Here is a 20124-nt window from a genome sequence, read left to right on the forward strand (position 1 = left end):
AGGCCAAGTGCACTGAAACTGGCTGCAGCCTTCTGTTGACTGTGAAGCAGGAGCCTAAAGAGATTATTTTTAATATTAGGACAGAATCAATCAGTCCACTCCTATGAGATGAAAAAACTGTTGCCATATGGAAGAGAATGAGCACTGCAAATACCAAATATACAGTAGCAGCTATCAAAGATAATGATTTTGAATGTTGGGTGAAACTGATTGATAGAAGTTGAGCTTAAATATTTTAGAAATATTTATCCAGAATTCTTTATAGCTTGGGAAGGTGTTTTAGTCCTTTCTCTCCTTTCTGTCCTTCAGTAATATGAAAACCATTTAGATCCTCAACCAAGGGCTTTAGGTAAAAGCTTAGACCTAGGCTGTGTTTGCGTAATATGAGGCCTTAGGGTAATGAGGAATACTTGTTAGTGAGGTAGGATTTCCTTACTGTAGAAGAGACCTGATCAGTGTTCTCCACTCTATTCCACCTGCTGGTAGCCGAAGCTCCAGGCTGGAGGCATTGGCACAGCTCATACAGAGCCACAGAACCAGTATGTTATTGTTTGCTTCTGTAACTGTGAATCGAGGCACGCAAACAGTTGGACTGTATGACTGACAATGGCTGCAGAAAAGAGATAATAATTTTGGAGACCTTTTATCACCTAACTGTCAGGTTCATTAAATAGCACTATTTGCAGTCTGAGATGGAAAAGATGCATGTAACAGTATCCTGCAGCATCTGCATGCCCGACCCAGACTCCCACAGTCAAACAATGGCTGGGCCAAAAATACGGGTTCCCCATCTTTTGTGAGCAGGAATACTAGTTTTACCTCATTTACACCACTGTGTGTCAGGAGTAACACAGTTGGTGGCATATTAATGAGTTAAAGAAGAGAAAAATACCAGGTTGTTGGAATAAATGTGACAAGAGAAAATTGAATCTCTTAAATAGCCATTAATAAATATAAGCTATACAATTCTTCTCATTCCTTTCCCATTAATCTGTAACTTAATGTCTTTTATTATTATTTTAACATAGAATCCACTTATGAAGTTAGACTGGAAGTTCTTGCAAAAAGAAAAGTGTAGCCTGCTGTCTATGATTGTCTTGTTATTCAAATTCTTGCTGGGAGAATCAAGCATGAGGGATTTTTTTTCAGACATTATTTTTATTTATACAGATTAGATTCATTCAGCAAACAGAAGCAACATCATGTGATATTTAGACATACAACTATGCAGCTCAGCTAGTGTGTTGGAACTATTAAATACTGGGTGGAGAGATAATTTTAAAAGCTTGTAAACAATCCATTATTTAATTTCTCAAATGATTGAGTGGAAAAAGCAAATTAATTTATTATTTCCTATGAGAGAGAAAGATATCATTAAAAGGGGGAAATGTGCCATATAAAATTACACATTCTTTGTTTTCGGGGGGGGTCACAACACGTAATTGCATTACATAATGGAATATATAAAATTTAATTGAAACAGTTTATAAAGTGTTTTGGCAAAGTGGTTGCTTTAAAATACACAAAGTTTTCATTCAAAGTAGTGTCTTAAATGGAAGTTATGTATTTTCATTATGTGGTTTTTACACATAATATTGCAATTTTATCCCTTTAATCTAAAAAAAAATATATTTTGCTGAAAGATTGTTTTTAAAAAGTGGCTTTACTTCCTCTTATAAGGAGAAAAAGTGTTTCCTTTATATTATTTCAGTACTCATTCATTGCACCTGCAGTTGCCTTGCTACAGAATGAAATCTCGACAAATGAAATATAGATATATTGCTTAAAAATTAATTGCCTGTGAATTTTTTGTCAGATGAAACTTCAGTTTGCATTTTTTAAAATTCTTTCAGCAGTGTAATTTCAGAGATAAGTCAACATTCAGTCGAATGCCAAATTTCAGTATAGTAGACATTACAGATGTTTCTGTGAATTGAAAACCAGAATGTTATTTTGATATGTTTCATTTTATCTAGGAATTGACATTTTCTGCATATTTAATAATTTGTATAATGCTATGATAATTTGCTTCTCAAGTTCAGTTATACATTTGAATAGTTTTGAAGAAGAGGCAATAAAACCGCTCATGTAGTTGATATGACAAAGCTCTCCCAGCTGCAATTCTTTGCAAATGTGTGATCACTGTTCAGTTCTGTCCATGTCCATACACCTTGTTATCTCCAGAACTATGTATTAGCACTGCTTATGGGGAGGTGGATACTTTTAATACCAAACACACTTGTCATGAAACAAAATTTTCCACCAAAATCATTAGACTTTCTTCACTCCAAGAAAATTATATCAATTTTCCATAAAATAATAAAAAGAATAAACTGCATAATTTTGATTTAGCTTAAATAATTTTACATTTTGTTTTGGAAAGCTTCAATATTAAACTGTATTTGCTTTATTAACCTGTATTTGCTTAAACAACCATTGCAAATGCCATCCCTCCCATTCTGTACCTCAGGATACCTGCTGAATCTCCCCTTTTCCTGAAAGTTACTTGTCTGTCTCATACCTTCTTCAGAGAAGTGAGAGGCCTAAAACTCCATGAATAAGCAAATTAATGTCAAACTGGAATGACATTAAGTGTTTAAATGCTTTGAAACAATTACCCCAACCTGTTTTAGAAAGTTTTTCACCCTTTTCTTCACTGGGGGAAAAAAAAAAACCAAAACAAACTGAAGCCAGAAAATAAAATCTTGTGCCCAGCGAAGTGAAGGACAAGAGAGGCAAGGCTTGTCACTTCCTTCAGACTGTTTCAAGGTCTTAGAGCACAACAGCAGCAATAATGCCCACTTATATTTAGTGGAAAGTACAGGAACTCCTGAGGTGTAAACGCCAGTGAATTTTCACAGGGATTAAAAAATAGCAGAAAATTGCTTCATAACATTGTAAACTGTGTTTATAGAAACACTCCACCAAGAAAAAGCGATTCAAATATTAAAATATTTGGGCTGTGCCTTTTTATTCAGCACACAAGAACCTATTAAGACAAGCTGTTTTTTGAAATGCTTTGCTATGTAAGGTTACTGACAGTCACTTGAATCATGGGTCTAGTCACTACTAAAAGTTAAACAGGGGAGAAAATTTATAATTGTATTGCTTTATAAGAATTAAATCTCTTATACTTGTTTTGTAGTTCGATGCATTTTGTCAGTTGGTATTCAGTGATGTGTTAGCATACTAACTACCTTTCCGTTACTCTGATTAAGAGAGAACCTCATAGATTGCCTTTCTAATGCACAGCACCCATCTGCTTTTTCCCAAAAGGAATCCAAAACACAAATATAAAATCCTCACATGACTAGAGTCATCAGTGCCTCCCTGTAGCATTAATTTTCTTCTGCTAATAACCACATTTATTACATTTCTTTCTTCAAGACTGAAATTTTAGAAGCACACTTATATGGGCGAATGATTGAACTTGAAAGTAATCCTTTAGTATTTTCGTATTGGATCAGGTATCATACATATGTATCACAACTAAAAGGTTCATATTTTAGAATCCTTAATTAAATTATTATTTTAAAATACATGGTTACAGTTAATGCTTAGCTAATTGGTCAGTGCTAGTCATTTAGATCTCCCTTAGGGTCAATGGAGAAGGAGATGAGGATGATATAGGTGAGTTTACTACATCTATGCAAAACATGAAGTTTAGAACAAGATTAATTGCCCTTGTTATCTCTCTCTGGTATGAAAGAATCAGAATAACTGGTTTAAATTAAACACTTGACTTTTAGAAAACTGAATTAAGGTATCACATGAGTAACGTTCCAGTCTTTATTGTCATTTCACATTTTTCGAGACTGTTTATTGTGGAAAGAGAACAGCCTCTAATTCTGTAATTCTAAGAGTTTCTCTTCAAAGTCCAAGTTTGGTGATATTCAGGTTTGCTGCCTTTTGATTCACTTGATATATTGAAAGTAGTAGTAGGTGAAAATTTTCGAAGATGAAAATCGTTGAAGTGTTAGGATGTACAAGAAATTTCTGGGATCTCTTCTAGGTGACACCTACTATGTAGACTGTAATGTCTCATCCACACAAAACTGATTTGCATTAGAGTATGTAGACCTCATCTTGCTCTCAGAAGCAAAGCTGGTGTAAGGCACCAATTTTCTTTACTTTCACATGTACTGCCAGTCCTTCCCCTGATTTGATTGTGGGCCCATTGGCAAATTTTCCAGATACCAAGCTGGAGTAAGCCTAATAGAAAAATACCTAGAGGAGTGACATTTTCAGTAGGCTTGCATAATAATTTCAGGAGTTCAATGATGGTGTAAAGGTTACTATGGTATAAAACTTCAGATGCTAATATTAGAGAAAGATCAAGATACTTTATAGAAGCATGAGTCAAGTTTTGAAAGATGAAATAATAGGAGTAGGATGAAATTCAGAAATTCAAAATCCAAGGACACAGCTACTGGTACAAGTTGCTGCTATAAACTAGAAGATGGGGGAGCACAGCAATTGCAAGTGGCAAGGAGAAAATGAGGAATCTGAGTGATGGAGCTGCTCATAGAATGACTGTACACAACCATTTCAATGCATTTTGGCTTTCCACTAGGTGGGAAAGAAGTAATAGTACAAATCAGTCAGATTTCCTCTAAAATAATATGTTAATTCTGGTAATTGCAGTTGGGGAAAGATGAACTCACACTAGAATGTATGTGCACAAGTCCATGGGACCTGATGAAATCCATCCACGGGTCCTGAAGGAGCTGGCGAATGAAGTTGCTAAGCCACTGTCCATCATATTTGAAAAATCGTGGCAGTCAGGTGAAGTTCCCGATGACTGGAAGAAAGGTAATATAACCCCCATTTTCAAGAAGGGGAAGGTGGAAGACCCGGGGAACTACAGACCAGTCAGCCTCACGTCTGTGCCTGGCAAAATCTTGGAGCAGATTCTCCTGAAAAACATGCTAAGGCACATGAAAAACAGCGAGGTGGTTGGTGGCAGCCAACATGGCTTCACTAAGGGCAAATCCTGCCTGACCAATTTAGTGGCCTTCTATGATGGAGCCACAGAACTGATGGACAGGGGCAGAGCAGTTGACGTCATCTACCTGGACTTGTGCAAAGCGTTCAACACTGTCGCGCGTGACATCCTTGTCTCTAAATTGGAGAGACATCAATTTGATAGATGGACCACTCAGTGGGTAAAGAACTGGCTCGATGGCCGCACGCAGAGTTATGGTAAATGGCTCGATGGCCAGTTGGAAACCTGTAACGAGTGGTGTCCCTCAGGGATCGGTGTTGGGACCGGTCCCGTTCAACATCTTTGTCGGCGACATGGACAGTGGGATTGAGTGTGCTCTCAGCAAGTTTACTGATGACACCAAGCTGTGTGGTTCGGTTGATACGCTGGAGGGAAGGGATGCCATCCAGAAGGACCTTGACATGCTTGTGAGGTGGGCCGATACCGACCTTATGAAGTTTAACCAAGCCAAGTGTAAGGTCCTACACCTGGGTCGGGGCAATCCCAGGCACTGCTACAGGCTGGGCAGAGAAGAGATTCAGAGCAGCCCTGCAGAGAAGGATTTGGGGGTGTTGGTTGACGAGAAGCTTAACATGAGCCAGCAGTGTGCGCTTGCAGCCCAGAAAGCCAACCATATCCTGGGCTGCATCAAAAGAAGCGTGACCAGCAGGTCGAAGGAGGTGATCCTGCCCCTCTACTCTGCTCTTGTGAGACCTCACTTGGAGTACTGTGTACAGTTCTGGTGTCCTCAACATAAAGAGGACATGGAACTGTTGGAGCGAGTCCAGAGGAGGGCCACGAGGATGCTAAGCGGGCTGGAGCACCTCCCGTGTGAAGACAGGCTGAGAGAGTTGGGGCTGTTCAGCCTGGAGAAGAAAAGGCTGCGTGGAGACCTCATAGCAGCCTTCCAGTATCTGAAGGGGGCCTATAAGGATGCTGGGGAGGGACTCTTCCTTAGGGACTGTAGTGGTAGGAGAAGGGTTATGGCTTCAAACTTAAACAGGGGAAGTTTAGATTAGCTATAAAGAGGAAGTTCTTTACAGTGAGGGTGGTGAAGCACCGGAATGGGTTGCCCAGGGAGGTTGTGGATGCTCCATCCCTGGCGGTGTTCAAGGCCAGATTGGACAGAGCCTTGGACCACATGGTTTAGTGCAAGGTGTCCCTGTCCATGGCAGTGGGGTTGGAACTAGATGATCTCAAGGTCCTTTCCAACCCTTACGATTCTATGATTCTATGATTCTACAAAGAAGAGGGCCAGTAGGCTGTCTTTGGAACAAAAAATATAGTAGACTACTTGGATAAGGCTGAGAGGAGACGTGATTCCCATCTATAAACACTCCAGAGAGACATACCAAGGGATAAGAGCCTTCGGAGCCTCTAGATAATTTTGCAGTAAGCATTAGTTGATTTAAACTGCATCTGCATACATTTAGACTAAATTTAAAATTAGGTTCAGAGATATATATAAGACCAGTGAGTTTCTTGAAACAATATTCTTAAAGGATTGATGGAGAGAGAAAGTCTAACTGTTCTTGAGGTGTCTTGATTTGTTTATAAGGAGTTATATGATGTGAGGTTTTGCAATAGCAGGGGAATAAACTCAGTAACTCAGGGGACCTATATATCCTAATGTAGTTTAGAAACCATGCAGAATTGTGATGGTTCTTTGCTTGATGTTCATTATTTAGAAAGGCCTCATCCTGATCAGATTGCCTCCTCTCGCCTTTCTGCTCCTTCCCAGTGAGTTAAATCTCCTTCACATTTTATAATGCTGCTTAGATTCTTCTCTTACACATGGCAGGGAAGCATTTTCAAACCATTTTAAGAATACTAATAAATTCATCCCATCTAAATTGTGGGACAGAACTTGATTAATTCAGCAGATTTTACCAGTTACCTCTGCTTTCCTTTTACATTTCTAATTTGTGTATAGAATTAAATTTTTCTTCTACATGTCTCATTGAAAAGTTTGTATTCATAAGGCTGTAGCTTTGGCTGGATATGAACCTGCAATAATGCAATAATATAAAGTCTTCTTTCCTCTTACACAGATTTAAGAAAAGTACCAGAGGTACTTCTGTGAATGCGGAATTAAGACATCTCTTTTCTGAACACACCAAAACAAACAATGAGAAAACAAACAAAAAGAACCCCCAAACACCAACAAGACTCCCAAGAAAACCAACATTTTCAATCTAGAAGGGAAAAGATGCAGGATGGAGCATGATGAGAATAGTCATTAGGAAGAAATTATTTCACTCACATATGAAGATGCAGGTTCAAGTGTCATGTTTGATGAATGACTCTGAATCAGTTACACCTCTTTAATATGACAAAAATACAAAGTTTTGACAAAAATGTAACTTCACTGACAATTTTATCTTTTTTTTTTTCCCAGAAAATAGTTCAGTTCTCTTTGTTATTTGCATTTTTACGAGTAAAAAAAAAAAAAAAAAAAAAAAACCAAAACCCAACAAAAATCAGTATAATTATTTAAAAGTGAAAAAAATCTCAATTTCTAATCATTATTGATATCTGTGGGACCCACAGAGAAAATATTTTTCAAAACGAAGTTGGACAAATTATTGGTTTATTACACAAAAGAAACAAGACCATGCTAATTTTGCTCTTTTTGTATCTTCATTTTAGCATGCTTTTTTGCAACTGGAATGTTACACACCACAGTCACAGCTAATCTGGGAAACTCTCAATATTGCCAATAACATACAGCAGGCTGAAAAAATGAACTTGCTTTTCTCTGAAATAAAAAAGCAATCATTACTTGGACTGAGTTAGTGAAAGATATCAGATGCTGAAGAAAAGAAAATGTTTAAAGTTTTGAGGTAACACTTCACATGAATGCTGTGGCAGGATGTCAAGAAGGGAATAGTAGCAACATGAATAATACAGAACATGAGCCAAAATCACACTCAGAAAGGTTAAGAAAAGATACATTAAAGGGTGATGGTGATAGTACTCTGGACAGTCACAGGGTCAGATATTTTGGCATGGAAGAGACCTTGATAGTATTTTAGATGGTTAAATGTTTCTGTGAATTGAAGGAGGCTTTAAATTCATTGATGTAGATTTTTTAAAGAAAATATTACCAATATGCAGCTGTCCTTATTATTTTGTGTGTTATTAATTTGGAAGCATTTTGAGACACAGCAGTGTGTGTCACTACATTCGCACTAGTTTTATTTTTTGTTTTCTTAAAATTCTCATCTGTAAGCATAATTCTTATGTGTAGCCATAATTCATGGTAGGAAAAAGAACTGCTTCTATGGGAGAAAGCACCTATTTAAATAACAGCACCAAAGAAAGAGAGCAGTGTAAATTGCTGGCAAGGCAAATTGCTTTTAGCATCAATGTTCTCTTCTTCAAGGTCACTCTGGTATAGAACTGCTTTGCAGCAACCTTGCATTATACATCTCAATGAATGTATATTTTTTATTAGCAAGGATTACTTTTTATTAAGCATTGCTCAAGCATGTTTGTATGTAAATAAGATCGGATAGAGGGGTGCAGCCCTTGTGCTAAGGTCTGTAGTGAAGTCCATTCCCTGTCCATGTCTGCTATGACACATGACACTTTATGTATCCATACATGAAGCCAAAGCAATCTGTGCCTAGATGAGCTGTAACTGATAGGTAGGATAATTTTAGAAGCAATACTTTGTTTATGATAGAGCGTCTATCTTCTGGTGACCCAGATTCAATCCCACAATGTACAGATAAATTTCTCTGTATCAGAACAGAAACCAGTGACAAGCATACAAATTTAAGTGTCACTTCTAAAGGATGGAGATGAGGAAGTCTTGCTTCAGAGGTGCAGAATAGCTGTGCAGAGGTTAAATCAGACTCACACATTCATCATGCATTGTTAAATTGCCCCATACAAAATTACTTTCCTTTTATTTGTGGAATGCATGTTGTACAAGTGGCCTCATCTAATCTTTTGCCACTTTGTAAAGCAAAAACTAATTTCAATTCTAGAGAATGGAGCAGCCTTCAATTACACAAGTTAGAGGATATGGGATATGCACTGCAGTTCGTCTATATGAGTGCATGTACATTATAAATTCATTTAATTGCTCTACAGAGATGCTGATGCTAAGTAAGATTTCATTGGTTTGGGTTTTTTTTTTCCTTGAACACAGTTAAAATTGCCTAATTAACCATGACAAAAATTAATTAAAGAAATAAATTAAGATTCTTTACCTAAGTAAACCAAGTTTCAACTCGCCTATAAGCATGGAAAGGGTTTTATCCTTCTGTGTCTCAGTGCCTTATCCTCTTCATCTGAGCTAAGGATAGGACATCTGAGGGGCAAAAATCTTCATCAGGCAATACTTATCTACTCGCAGATTAGGCAACTTGTCTGTTTTGTCGGTTTCAGATGTGTCATGCAGTTTAGTACAGTTCAACTCTGAGTACATTAGTTTGCGACTTTCTTGTCTGAAAGTTACGCTATCCAAAAAGGCATCTGAAAAAGGGAAGCAAACAAAGCAGAAGGCAAGGCGGAGTACTAGTAGAAACAAGAAAACCAGATGCAGAAGATAAATGAAGAGAGGTCCTCCTAGTCTCCTGGGTCCTGGCATCACTCTGTTCCCCAACTTTCTATTTTATAATGCCATACCTATTTCTCCAGTTCACTTCTCTTCGTTCCTTCTGAGGAATGCTTTCTACTTCGTTATCTCCACAGATTTCAACTTTGTTCTTCAGTCACTTTATAAGCATACACAACATTATATGTTACATATTAATGCAGCATAACCAGTTTATAAAATTTCACACCTTAAACTTTCTCTTAATGCAGCACTAGAGATGTAGATGCTGTGTACAGTTTCGCTATCTGCTGCATAGAATGAGCTAAAATTGGTGTTGCTGTACTTTCACAACTTCTGTATAGCTGGGAATTTAGGGGACACATGGCAAGTGTGAGGGTTTGGCTTCTAAAACTTCTATATTAATGTGGATATTGGTATCAAGTATCACGACTAAAGGCAGTTTCTGTGGCTTATATTCGTGCTGCCATGTGAGCAATATTAAATTAACCAATATTTGTGTGAGGGTTCTCTGACATACGAATAAAATGTTATCTTAATAAAATACGTAAAGCTTAAGTGGATACATGAATGAATTTTCATTTTGTAGATGCCTTTAGATAGTAAAAAAGCGCTTTTTTTTCTGACTTGTCCTTTTATTGTCCTGACAGTACAAACAAGTGGAACAATACATGTCATTCCACAAATTACCAGCTGAAATGCGTCAGAAGATCCATGATTACTATGAGCATCGCTACCAAGGCAAGATCTTTGATGAAGAAAACATTTTGAATGAGCTCAATGATCCTCTCAGGGAGGTAAGATTAAAGTATTTGAGTAGTTCTTCATGGTACTGAAAACTTTAATGTCTTTGCTGTATCTGTGTTGAAATGCTTTTTCTGATTCTATTCTGTGACATTTAATCTTATTTGACCTGGTCAATGCATGACCAGGGGAATGAATTTTATATTAGGTTGACACAAAGAAATAAGCAGATTTACACTCTATTCTGAACCAGTCTGTCAGAGTCACTGCCACACAGGGATGTCAAAAAGTAAAATCCCATCCTTAATTGTTGAAACTCATGGATTTCTGCCATTTTTTGTAATAGAAAGTGGCTGGACTAGAGTGGTCTTGAGTGAGGTGAAGGGTTTTATCAACTAATTGCTAACCATGCATCTGTGCAGATGAAACCACTGAAAGCCAACAGTGAAGGGAGAGCTGTTTTGTTTCATTCATGAAAGTGTCCTTGGTTAAGATTGTCTTTACTTGAGATGAGGAAGCTGAAATATGATATACAAACCATTAAACTTTCTTTAAAACTATAGCCTGTATTCCACCTTTGGGGGTTTTGTTACATTAGGTTAGGTTAGTTTGGGTTAGGTTGTTATGTGTGGAAGCACTTGGAATTTTCTTTGGCAAGGTGCTTGTGTGGGATGGAGGTAGCGTTCATCTTGCTTTAACAGAGGTTGGTGCTTATTGGGAATATAAACCTATCTCTCTTCTGTTGGGTAGTGCTCATGCCGAACCTACTCAAGGATGTTTGTGTTACCAGTTGGCTGATATCCTCTACTGAAAGAATCAAAAAGCCAACCAAACAAAAAACAACCAACAGCGGAGAATAATGAAGTTGAAAAAAGAAGCATAAACAGGGGAAAAAGAAAAAAAAAAAAGAAAAGGGCAGAATAAAGGAAGAGTAGTCTGTGGCATGATGAAACCTTGTGTAATTTTTGGTGATACCAAGTAATGCCTTTTTGTATCCTCTGCTATGGGAGGAGTGGTGCTGAATATATGTCTATGTGTATATGTACGTATACATACATATGTGTGTATATATATATGACACCCAACAGAGCCCAGGATGACATATGTATTTTTGGAAAGATATGTGAAGGTGTTTGTTTGTTTGTTTTTAACAAGTTTTGTGGCGTAAGAAGAGCATAGGTCTGTGATGGATGGCCTGTACCATTGAAATGTGTTCTTCATTACAAAGGGAAAACATGTCATACAATCCATTGCCAAAATCAATCAAGTTGCATGTTTAAAATAGTTATAAGAAACAATATAACAAAGAAATAAGAAACAATACCCATCCACAGGATTTGAGGGCAGCAGGCACATTTTCTCCACGTCTGTGTTATGGAAGTCCAATACTGGCTTCCCTCCTTAGAAACTGACAACTGGAAATGGTGAATGGTGCCCAATATTGCTGGGTCATTGCTGGATGGTTCAAGCCAAAATCAGACCAAACCATGATTGCTCTAACAATTTAACATTATGGATGACTGAATTCCAGTGCTGGGCCCATTTAATTCCCTAATGTAGATGTAGTCTGAGTCTTTTCATTATATTGTGAATTTGTAGGTGTTTTGGAGGGCTGGTGGAGGGCTGTGGCTTCTGTACTGCCTCTGACAGCTTACTCTGTGGCTCACCTCAGTAGCTCTTGAAATGTCAAGAGGAGAAAGTGCTATAAAAATCTATCATGTAGGACAGGAAAAGTGTGGGAATTATCCCTAGAGTACACTGACAGTCAAGCTACGAATCTTGGTTAGTATGGGGCTTTTGTTTTGTTAAAAGAACATAAGCATGTATTGACACATTAGTCACTGATATCAGAAACAGTTTAATCTATTTTCACTTCTAAGGAAAGCATTCCTCCATAAATGAGGTCTAATACTCTTCCATTGCAAAATATTTTTTTACTCACAATAATTTACAGTTATGGCACTCTAGTTACCTGTATTATTCTCCTGGCACTCTAGTTACCTGTATTATTCTCCTTCCTTCCTTCCTTCCTTCCTTCCTTCCTGCCTGCCTGCCTGCCTGCCTGCCTTCCTGCCTTCCTGCCTGCCTTCCTCCCTTCCTTCTTTCTTTCCCTCCTTTCCCTCCCCTCCCTCTTTTCCCTCTCCTACTCCTGTTCCCTTCGCTTCCTTTTTCTTTATTGTTTAAGAGGAGCAAGGCAAATTTTGTCAAGTATAAAAAATGAAACACACATCTAGGGAGAGATAAAACATGGAAAATTTCAAAAATTGGTGAGCCACTAAAAACATGGAGTAACAATAGAATTTCACAGAAGGAATGGCTTCTTGATTTGCTGTGATCATGCCGTACTTAGCATGTCTTCTTTGTTCTCTGTATTATATAGGAAAAATTTACTTACTCAGCCCCAATCAGGTCTCGCACTGCCCTGATGACAGCATAGTAGTTGTTCCAGTTGGGTGTTTGCTTAGTTTAGTAGTTTCAAATTCTGTTTTAGCTACTACTTCAGTATGTGCAGTTTGGTGCTTCAGATAGTGTCTTTTTGATTTTACTAATGGATAGTAAATTAGAGCCTTTTAAAGGCAGAACACAATTGCTCATATATGGATGGGATATACCATCTTATGTGCCAATAACTGCACCAGGCTATAAAGTCCAGGTAGTAGCACGGTTATCCTAGCTGCATCATTCAAGAATGAATATTTACTGCATTTCTTAAGTTTTTAATGAATCGTGCATTTTATTATACTTTTGTTTGGTGTAGGGTAAAAATTAAACATTCAGAGTCTCAACATAGCATACTTAGCTTGTTGAAAGTAACTTCTGATGAAGACATTCAACTGAAATCTTTATTTCCTCTCTTGCAGTAAGCCAAACAAATGAAACCACACACAAACTACTGCACAATTATAGCATGAATATGATCAAATGATATAAAAAAAAATTGCAGTGTTTACAGTTCTCGCTGTTCTCAGCCATTCAAGTTTACTGTATGGGCTGAAATTTTCCACAGCTAGGTTCTTCTTAGGAGTGCTGACCTTTCCTTGGTTCCTTGTCAGGGTTTAACCCCAGCTGGTGACTCGGTACCCCTCAGCTGCTCACTCATTACCCCCCTCTCTACCCAGCCCCAGTGGGATAGGGAGCAGAATAGGAGAAAGGTAAAAACTGTGGATTGAGTTTAAAACAGTTTAATAATTAAAATAAAGTTAAATATAATAAATAATTATAATATAATGCAACAACAATAATAATAATAGGAAAAAGAGAGGAAGACGGATAAAATTCAGGAAACCCAAGTGATGCACAATACAATCGATCACCACCTACTGCCCATCCCTGAGCAGCGATTGGGCCCTCCCAGTCAACTCCCCCAGTTTGACATTCTGTGGTATGGAATATCCCTTTGGCTAGTTTGGGTCAGGTGCCCTGTCTCTGCTTCTTGTGCCCCTCCTCACTGGCAGAGCATGAGACACTGAAAGTCCTTGATCAGGGTAAGCGCTATTTAGCAACAACTAAAACATTGGTGTGTTATCAGCGTTGTTCCCATACTAAATCCAAAACACAGCACTGTACCTGCTACTAGGAAGAAAATTAACTTTATCCTAGATGAAACCAAGACATCCATTTTTAAAAATTTTGTCTTACTCTTTTTAGCAGAAAAGTAATTATTCATGGCATAAATATGATCATTCAACCATTAAAAATAGCTAAAGGACATAGAATTACAGTAAAAATTTGGTGAAAAATGATTCTTATCATAAATGCTACTGATTAAATTTTATATGCTTATAGTAGAGGGAAGACTTTTTGGTGACAGAGAATGGATCTTCATTTTACTGAGCTTCTGAAAATTGCATATGGAACATTCATAGTAGATTAGATTATTAAAATAATGAAAAGCTACGAAAAGGTTTGATACATGTGTGTGAGTGGCCAACATTGTTGAGTAACAGAAATAAAAAAAAAGAAGAATCCTGAACATATTTAAATTTTACCAGGCTCTAAATGCTTCATAGCTGAGTAAAGCAACTGTTCGCTGACCTGTATCATTGAAGGGAAAGCTTGTAGTAATAAGGAGACTCCCTTCAATGACTGGGAATTAAGGTAGACGCTTAAAAATGGCACTTAAAAACTTTATCTTCTCCCCAGTTAAGTTAGTTGCACAATTTGGGTATATTAGTCTCATGCTAATGTAGTTAATTGGATATCCTCAGCTCTACACACTCAAACTGAATTAACCATGCTTAGCCATATTTGGTATCCTCCTACCTGCCCATAAGGAAAAGTAATGATGAAGTTAAAGAACTAAAGGTTTCTTTTCATGAAATACAGGAATTTCACTCTTACTGAAAGCATATCCCTTTTTCACGGTTAGACTTCTCTGGTAATAACTGTCCAGCCTTCTTGAGAATTAAATAGTCAGAAGACTCCTGGCAGTTATAATTTCGGTAGAGAGAGAAGTTATTAAATTGCTTCTTCCTGGCCATGCAGGATTGGATTCATCAAACCTATCTGTAGCTCCATACAAGTTCTGCAACAAGTCTGAGCTAATCATCAGGCTCTTTCTGCACATACCACCCTTCATACGCGCTATTACTGTAAAGCAAACCTAACTGAGTAGCTTAGAAAAAACGCTTCATCTTCAAACAGCAGCTGCATGAGAAACCACCTCCATATTTTGGAATTGAGCCTTCTTGAAGCAAAAGTGATAGTATGGTCAATTCCTCCTACCCTTCGCATGCTGGTTACGATTTTATGATAACATTCTTAAACTGTATTTTTTCCGAGGTAAAGAAGCCTATTGTACTTAATTCTTTCTTGCATGGAAGTCGTCTCATCCTCATGGTCATCCTTGCCATTCTCAATTTTTTTCCTGGCTCTACTATAGGCTTTTTAGAAATGAGAGCACCAGATCAGCAGCCAGCATACTAATGTTATAATAATATGAGTAATTTCTTTCCTGATAGTTCCTAACATTAATTTGTGTTTTTTTTAATCACTGCCAACTATTGAGGTTTTTTTCTTAATTATAACTTTAAGAGCTAACTCTTAAGAGGTAATGGATATATTATTTTATGTTTTTGTCTAGGTGTATCACTTAACATTGTTTTCCATCAGTAATTTGCAACCAGCCCATAGGAACCTGCTTTTAGTTTCTTTTTAACAACCTTCTTGAACTTTACACAGTGCTCTTTCTGAAATTGAGCAGAACTGTGTGAAGTTCTTGGCCTTCGTTGTTCCCATAGGGATAGTGAATGTAAGTACATTATGGTACTTATTATAGCCTAATGAGTCAGGTGTAAAGATCGTGCATGGTGCTTAGTGGTGCCTCAAGGGTGGCAATTTGTGGCACTTCTTGTAATGGAGGTACTCTCACAACAAAATAATGGAAAGCTTCCATTACTGGTAATAGTAATTGTAACTAAGTGAAAACAGGACCAAAATAGGATAAGTTTGGTACATGTAGACAAATCAAGTATATTTTTAGGGAAAGTATTTGGTCCATTCAAAACCAAATTTAAAATTATCAATTTGGTAAGATCACTAATCTTTTGGTAGTTACTGACCTTATCCTTTTCCCCATTAAAACTTACTTCCTTTTGTAATATCTTTCCTCTATTTAATATTTAGCTTTAGAAACCACAAAATATTATATTCACATTAAAATATACTATAATCCTATGCACAAAGGATGAAACATCTCCAGAGTTAATATTATGAGGCCAAAATGTGGTGTGATTACACCATAGTATACTTTAATCCTTTTTAATAGTGTAGTCATTATGATGTATGGATACAGGTCATAAAACATTAAAATAATATAATCAAATTAGTTTATTAAAAACTGCTAAACTATCAAAGTCAATATTGAATTATTGGAGATTGCAAATATTTTGCTTCCATAAACTGACGTCCATAAATTTAGCTCATAAAAGACAGAGGTAATTCTTTCCTTGTAATCCACTGTAATTTTATGCATTTTTATATGCAGTGAACCTTGGTATGAAGCTGAAAGAGAGGGGTGAGGGAAAATGCATCAGAATTGTAGGTGCAGTCATACTGGAACTCATTAAAGTATATCTTTATATAGCTATATGCAGAGAGTGAATACCTCTTTATCTAGTGCATTAAAGATTTTTTTTCACATAGACACAGATAAAATATAACTTCAGTTCATACTCTGGAGTACTGAAATCATGAATTAATTATACAGCATGTCAGACATACCACAGCATTATTTATTTGACAAATGGTGGGGGTGGGGAGGGAGGGGAAGAGTCTTGGTATTTTTCAAATATCTGCGTAAGGTACGCTTAAATAATACTCTAAGGCTCAAGCAAAATCCTGAAAACCTTTTAGAAAGGACTATAATTAAGTTTTCAGAATTAAAACCAGGAACAAATAGACCATTTTAATGTCAGAAATGTGCAGACAATCGCCAAGTGATTGTATTATTGTGTTTTAAGACACTTTACCTCAGCAGGTATGACATGGTAACATTCTGTGTGCACACTCAAATCTGTTTCCCAGAGACCTAAGGACGATGTCAATTGATTTCCTGAACTACTTCTTGATGTATGCACATATACGGGCGTACATGCTGCAGTTGAGACACAGCTTTTGAATTGTCGACTACTTCAATTGCTGTTGCAAATACTCCAGAAACTTTGATCGCAGTCCTTTCTGTGTTCGATATTCTTTCTTAGCAAATCCGTCCTGAGCTGAGACATACTTTGGCAAGTCCAAGATCTAACTGCTTCCAATAAGACAGATAATAAGAAACAGAAAGTTCTCAGTAGGCATGAGTATGAACAGTCTTGTTACTGCACCTACGAGATTCCTTTGTCATAATTGTTTAATGAATATTTCAGACATGAAAGTTCTTTCATGAGCTCTTTGAATATACTAATCCAAATCAAATCCCCAAATCTTTGTGCACTAGTTGTCTTTCATAGAAAGGTAAGTTATTTGAGAAAAGTACCAAACTATTTAAATGCAAAATAAATGCTATGAGAGATGTAAAATCCCTTACAGAAGAGTAAATCCAGTCTGTGCCTGCTCCTGTCTGAACTGCTATTCAGGCATCTGAAGAGCAAAATCAGAAAGGTTTTTTGTGAGCACCAGGGTCCTAATGCAACGGGGGTGCAGAGGAGAATTTTACACCATTGCCTTACTCAGTCCGAGATCATGCTTCCAAGTGTCTGCTGTGTGTCGGTTTGTAATGGACTGAAGAATTGTTCAGCTAGCTAATACCCAGATATTGCTGGGGCAGCGGATGGAAAGAGTCAAGCACTTCTTTTTTTTAATTCCTTTGTGCAGTTTCTGCTCAAAGCTGAGGAAGGTTACTATGTATTAGCAATGATGACCATAGCATCTTCATTCCTATTAGGTCTGAATATGCTGTTGCAATTATAGATGGCATTGCTGATTTTTAGGAGGTTAAAAATAGTAACAGAGAACTTCAGATGATTTCTGGGTTAGTTCTGCTTATGTAAACACACTCTTCTAAAACTGCTTCCTTTGGCTTAGCTACTGTCCTCTCTAGTAGGATTTAGAAATTTTTGGGTTATTTAGCTAAACACACATGGTCTTTTGTCCTAATCCCTGACTATGAGTCAGTTATGTTAAAACAGCCTAAGTTAACACGTGTTCCTTTGAACCCTTTAGAAAATAGCTGAAGATAAATGAAAAAATAAAGAAATACAAATTCTTGATGCAGTGTTGGAAACTAAGTGGACTGGTTTAATTCAAGATTAAGAGATTCAGGATCTGGCTACAGGAGAGCATACTGGTACCTGTCAGGTTTCTGCATTTTCCCGTCATGGGCTTCTGCAATAGAAGTGATGGCACTTGCATAAGGAGAATGTGGGAAGAAGAAAGAGGAAAGCAGAGGGTGGGATGCAGCCCTGATCCCAGTAGAAAATGTGTTGCAGACAAGACATGGATGCATGGTATGGACATGCCCACATCCCTTTCCTGTAAATCTCGTCCTTGGAGGTGAGAGGAGGCATCTGTTCCTTCATGTTTTACCATGGAATTCAAATTCTAGATACAGAAGCAGGGGAAAGTGTTTTGAAGCATATTTGTTTGGAATCAGTAAAAGTGCTATGGGGGTCATTTAATACAAAAGTTCCTCTGCTGAGTGGTCACCCTTTAAATGTTCCAATGTCCATGAAATTCACCACAAATAAATACTAGTGTTGTGACTCACCACCAGTAAGAGGAGATAAATACGCCATGAACTGTCTGATACAGAAGCAAATGCATGTGCCTATTTTTATGCAATCAAATGCACATTATGATTATGGTAGTAAAAGCATACAGAAGGATACACAGCATCTCCCATGCATGAATTTGGAGCTGCCTTTTAAAAGCATGTGATCTCAAAGGCAAAAACAAAGAGAACAAAAAACAACAGTGCAATCTGTTCTGAATGCACATTTATGAACTTAATTTCCAGTTGGTACACTGGTGATTTAAGAAGGTAAACCTTGTGAAAGCTATGAGAGATACCCAAGTTAAACTCTGAGCATCAGGGATCATTTTCTTTGCTTTTTTTCTGGTGCCACTTGAACAAAAAAAATTGTACATTATTTTTAAACCTACACAAGCCTGTGCCTACTCTGTAGTTTTGGACTGTTGCTGTTATCTGGTAGATAACAGCAGGTAGGTTAAATAATTTTAACATTTTCTCCAAAAATTGTCTTGCAGGTAAGCCAAAGATGAAATAATGATTTCTCCCCTCCACTAAAGTCTTAGTACCTGAAAAATCAGTGGTCTCCTCCTCAGTTGCGAAATAATGTTTTGAAAGTTTAATCTCCTTTGATGAAGAGTCTTTATATAAGAGATTAATTGAAAATTGGAATTGCAAAAAAAATTTTGAAATTACATATAAGTGGACATGTAATGAAATTTACATAGATATGGATGCACAAGGTGTTGAATTACACTTGTTTAATTTAAAGATAAGCATCTAACACAGAAGGAACATAGTGTCTGATATTTTTAGTGATTTTAACAAGAATCTTCCTTCCCTTGAGACTGAACTACTGTGTTACGAGATTGCTAGTGAGGAGTGGAGTTAAAACTGTTGCAAAATGTGGAGTCTAACACTGCAAGTACAGGTGCGGACTTTGCAATAGCTCCTGGGCTGAGTACAAGGCAATAGTTTTTATCTGTGGTCTCTGTCTCTTTCATGATACCTTCACAGGGTCCTGCTCAGAGGTAGCACTGAATCCTCTGCCAGCCTCAGTAAGGGTAGAGCACTGACTGGCGAGAAGTTCCATAAGAGGATTTTAATCTCCCAGCTTGTTCTGTGGACTCTGTGATTGTTGGTTTTCTTCTGAATAAGTCCATTTTAGTTTTCTCATATTTGTGAAAGCAAAAACTCTATGGTTGGTTGAGAAGACATTAATAAGGTGCCCCACATAGAGTTGCAAGTTTTATGAGCTAATCATTGCCTGTTTGTATGCTCTGATCTCTATTGCACATTTGAAGCAATGGATCGTGCCTTGCTAGAAGGTTAAACCGTTTTATAGATAAAATAGATACCTTTGTGATTATACGTATTTTACAGAAAAGCCATATTCTTTGTAATTAACAGTTTTCATTTTAGCCTGGATTTCAGTCATTAGTTAACTGTGCTACTGAAGACTATTATTTACTTGTGTGATGTCATGAATGTCTCTTACATTATTAAAAATAAGTTTGTGTATTTCAGAGTGGGGAGTCTTTTCTTACATCGAATTGAAAATCAGGAAGCAAAGATGGGTCTGTGTCTATTACAAGAAGTAAGAAAAGAAAAGAACTGCTGAGAATCACTTGAAAAATTTAC

General features: G+C 37.2%; 1 protein-coding gene across 1 annotated transcript in view; it reads left to right on the top strand.

The window, feature by feature from the left end:
* Window positions 1-20124, top strand: part of HCN1 (hyperpolarization activated cyclic nucleotide gated potassium channel 1) — a 193241-nt gene that overhangs the window by 140746 nt on the left and 32371 nt on the right. The window contains exon 5 of the mRNA XM_030470497.1: window positions 10202-10348. Coding sequence (XP_030326357.1) covers window positions 10202-10348 — 147 coding nt within the window. The remainder of the gene's footprint in view (window positions 1-10201; window positions 10349-20124) is intronic.

Source organism: Strigops habroptila, chromosome Z (assembly GCF_004027225.2).
Source record: "Strigops habroptila isolate Jane chromosome Z, bStrHab1.2.pri, whole genome shotgun sequence".
NCBI lineage: Eukaryota > Metazoa > Chordata > Aves > Psittaciformes > Psittacidae > Strigops > Strigops habroptila.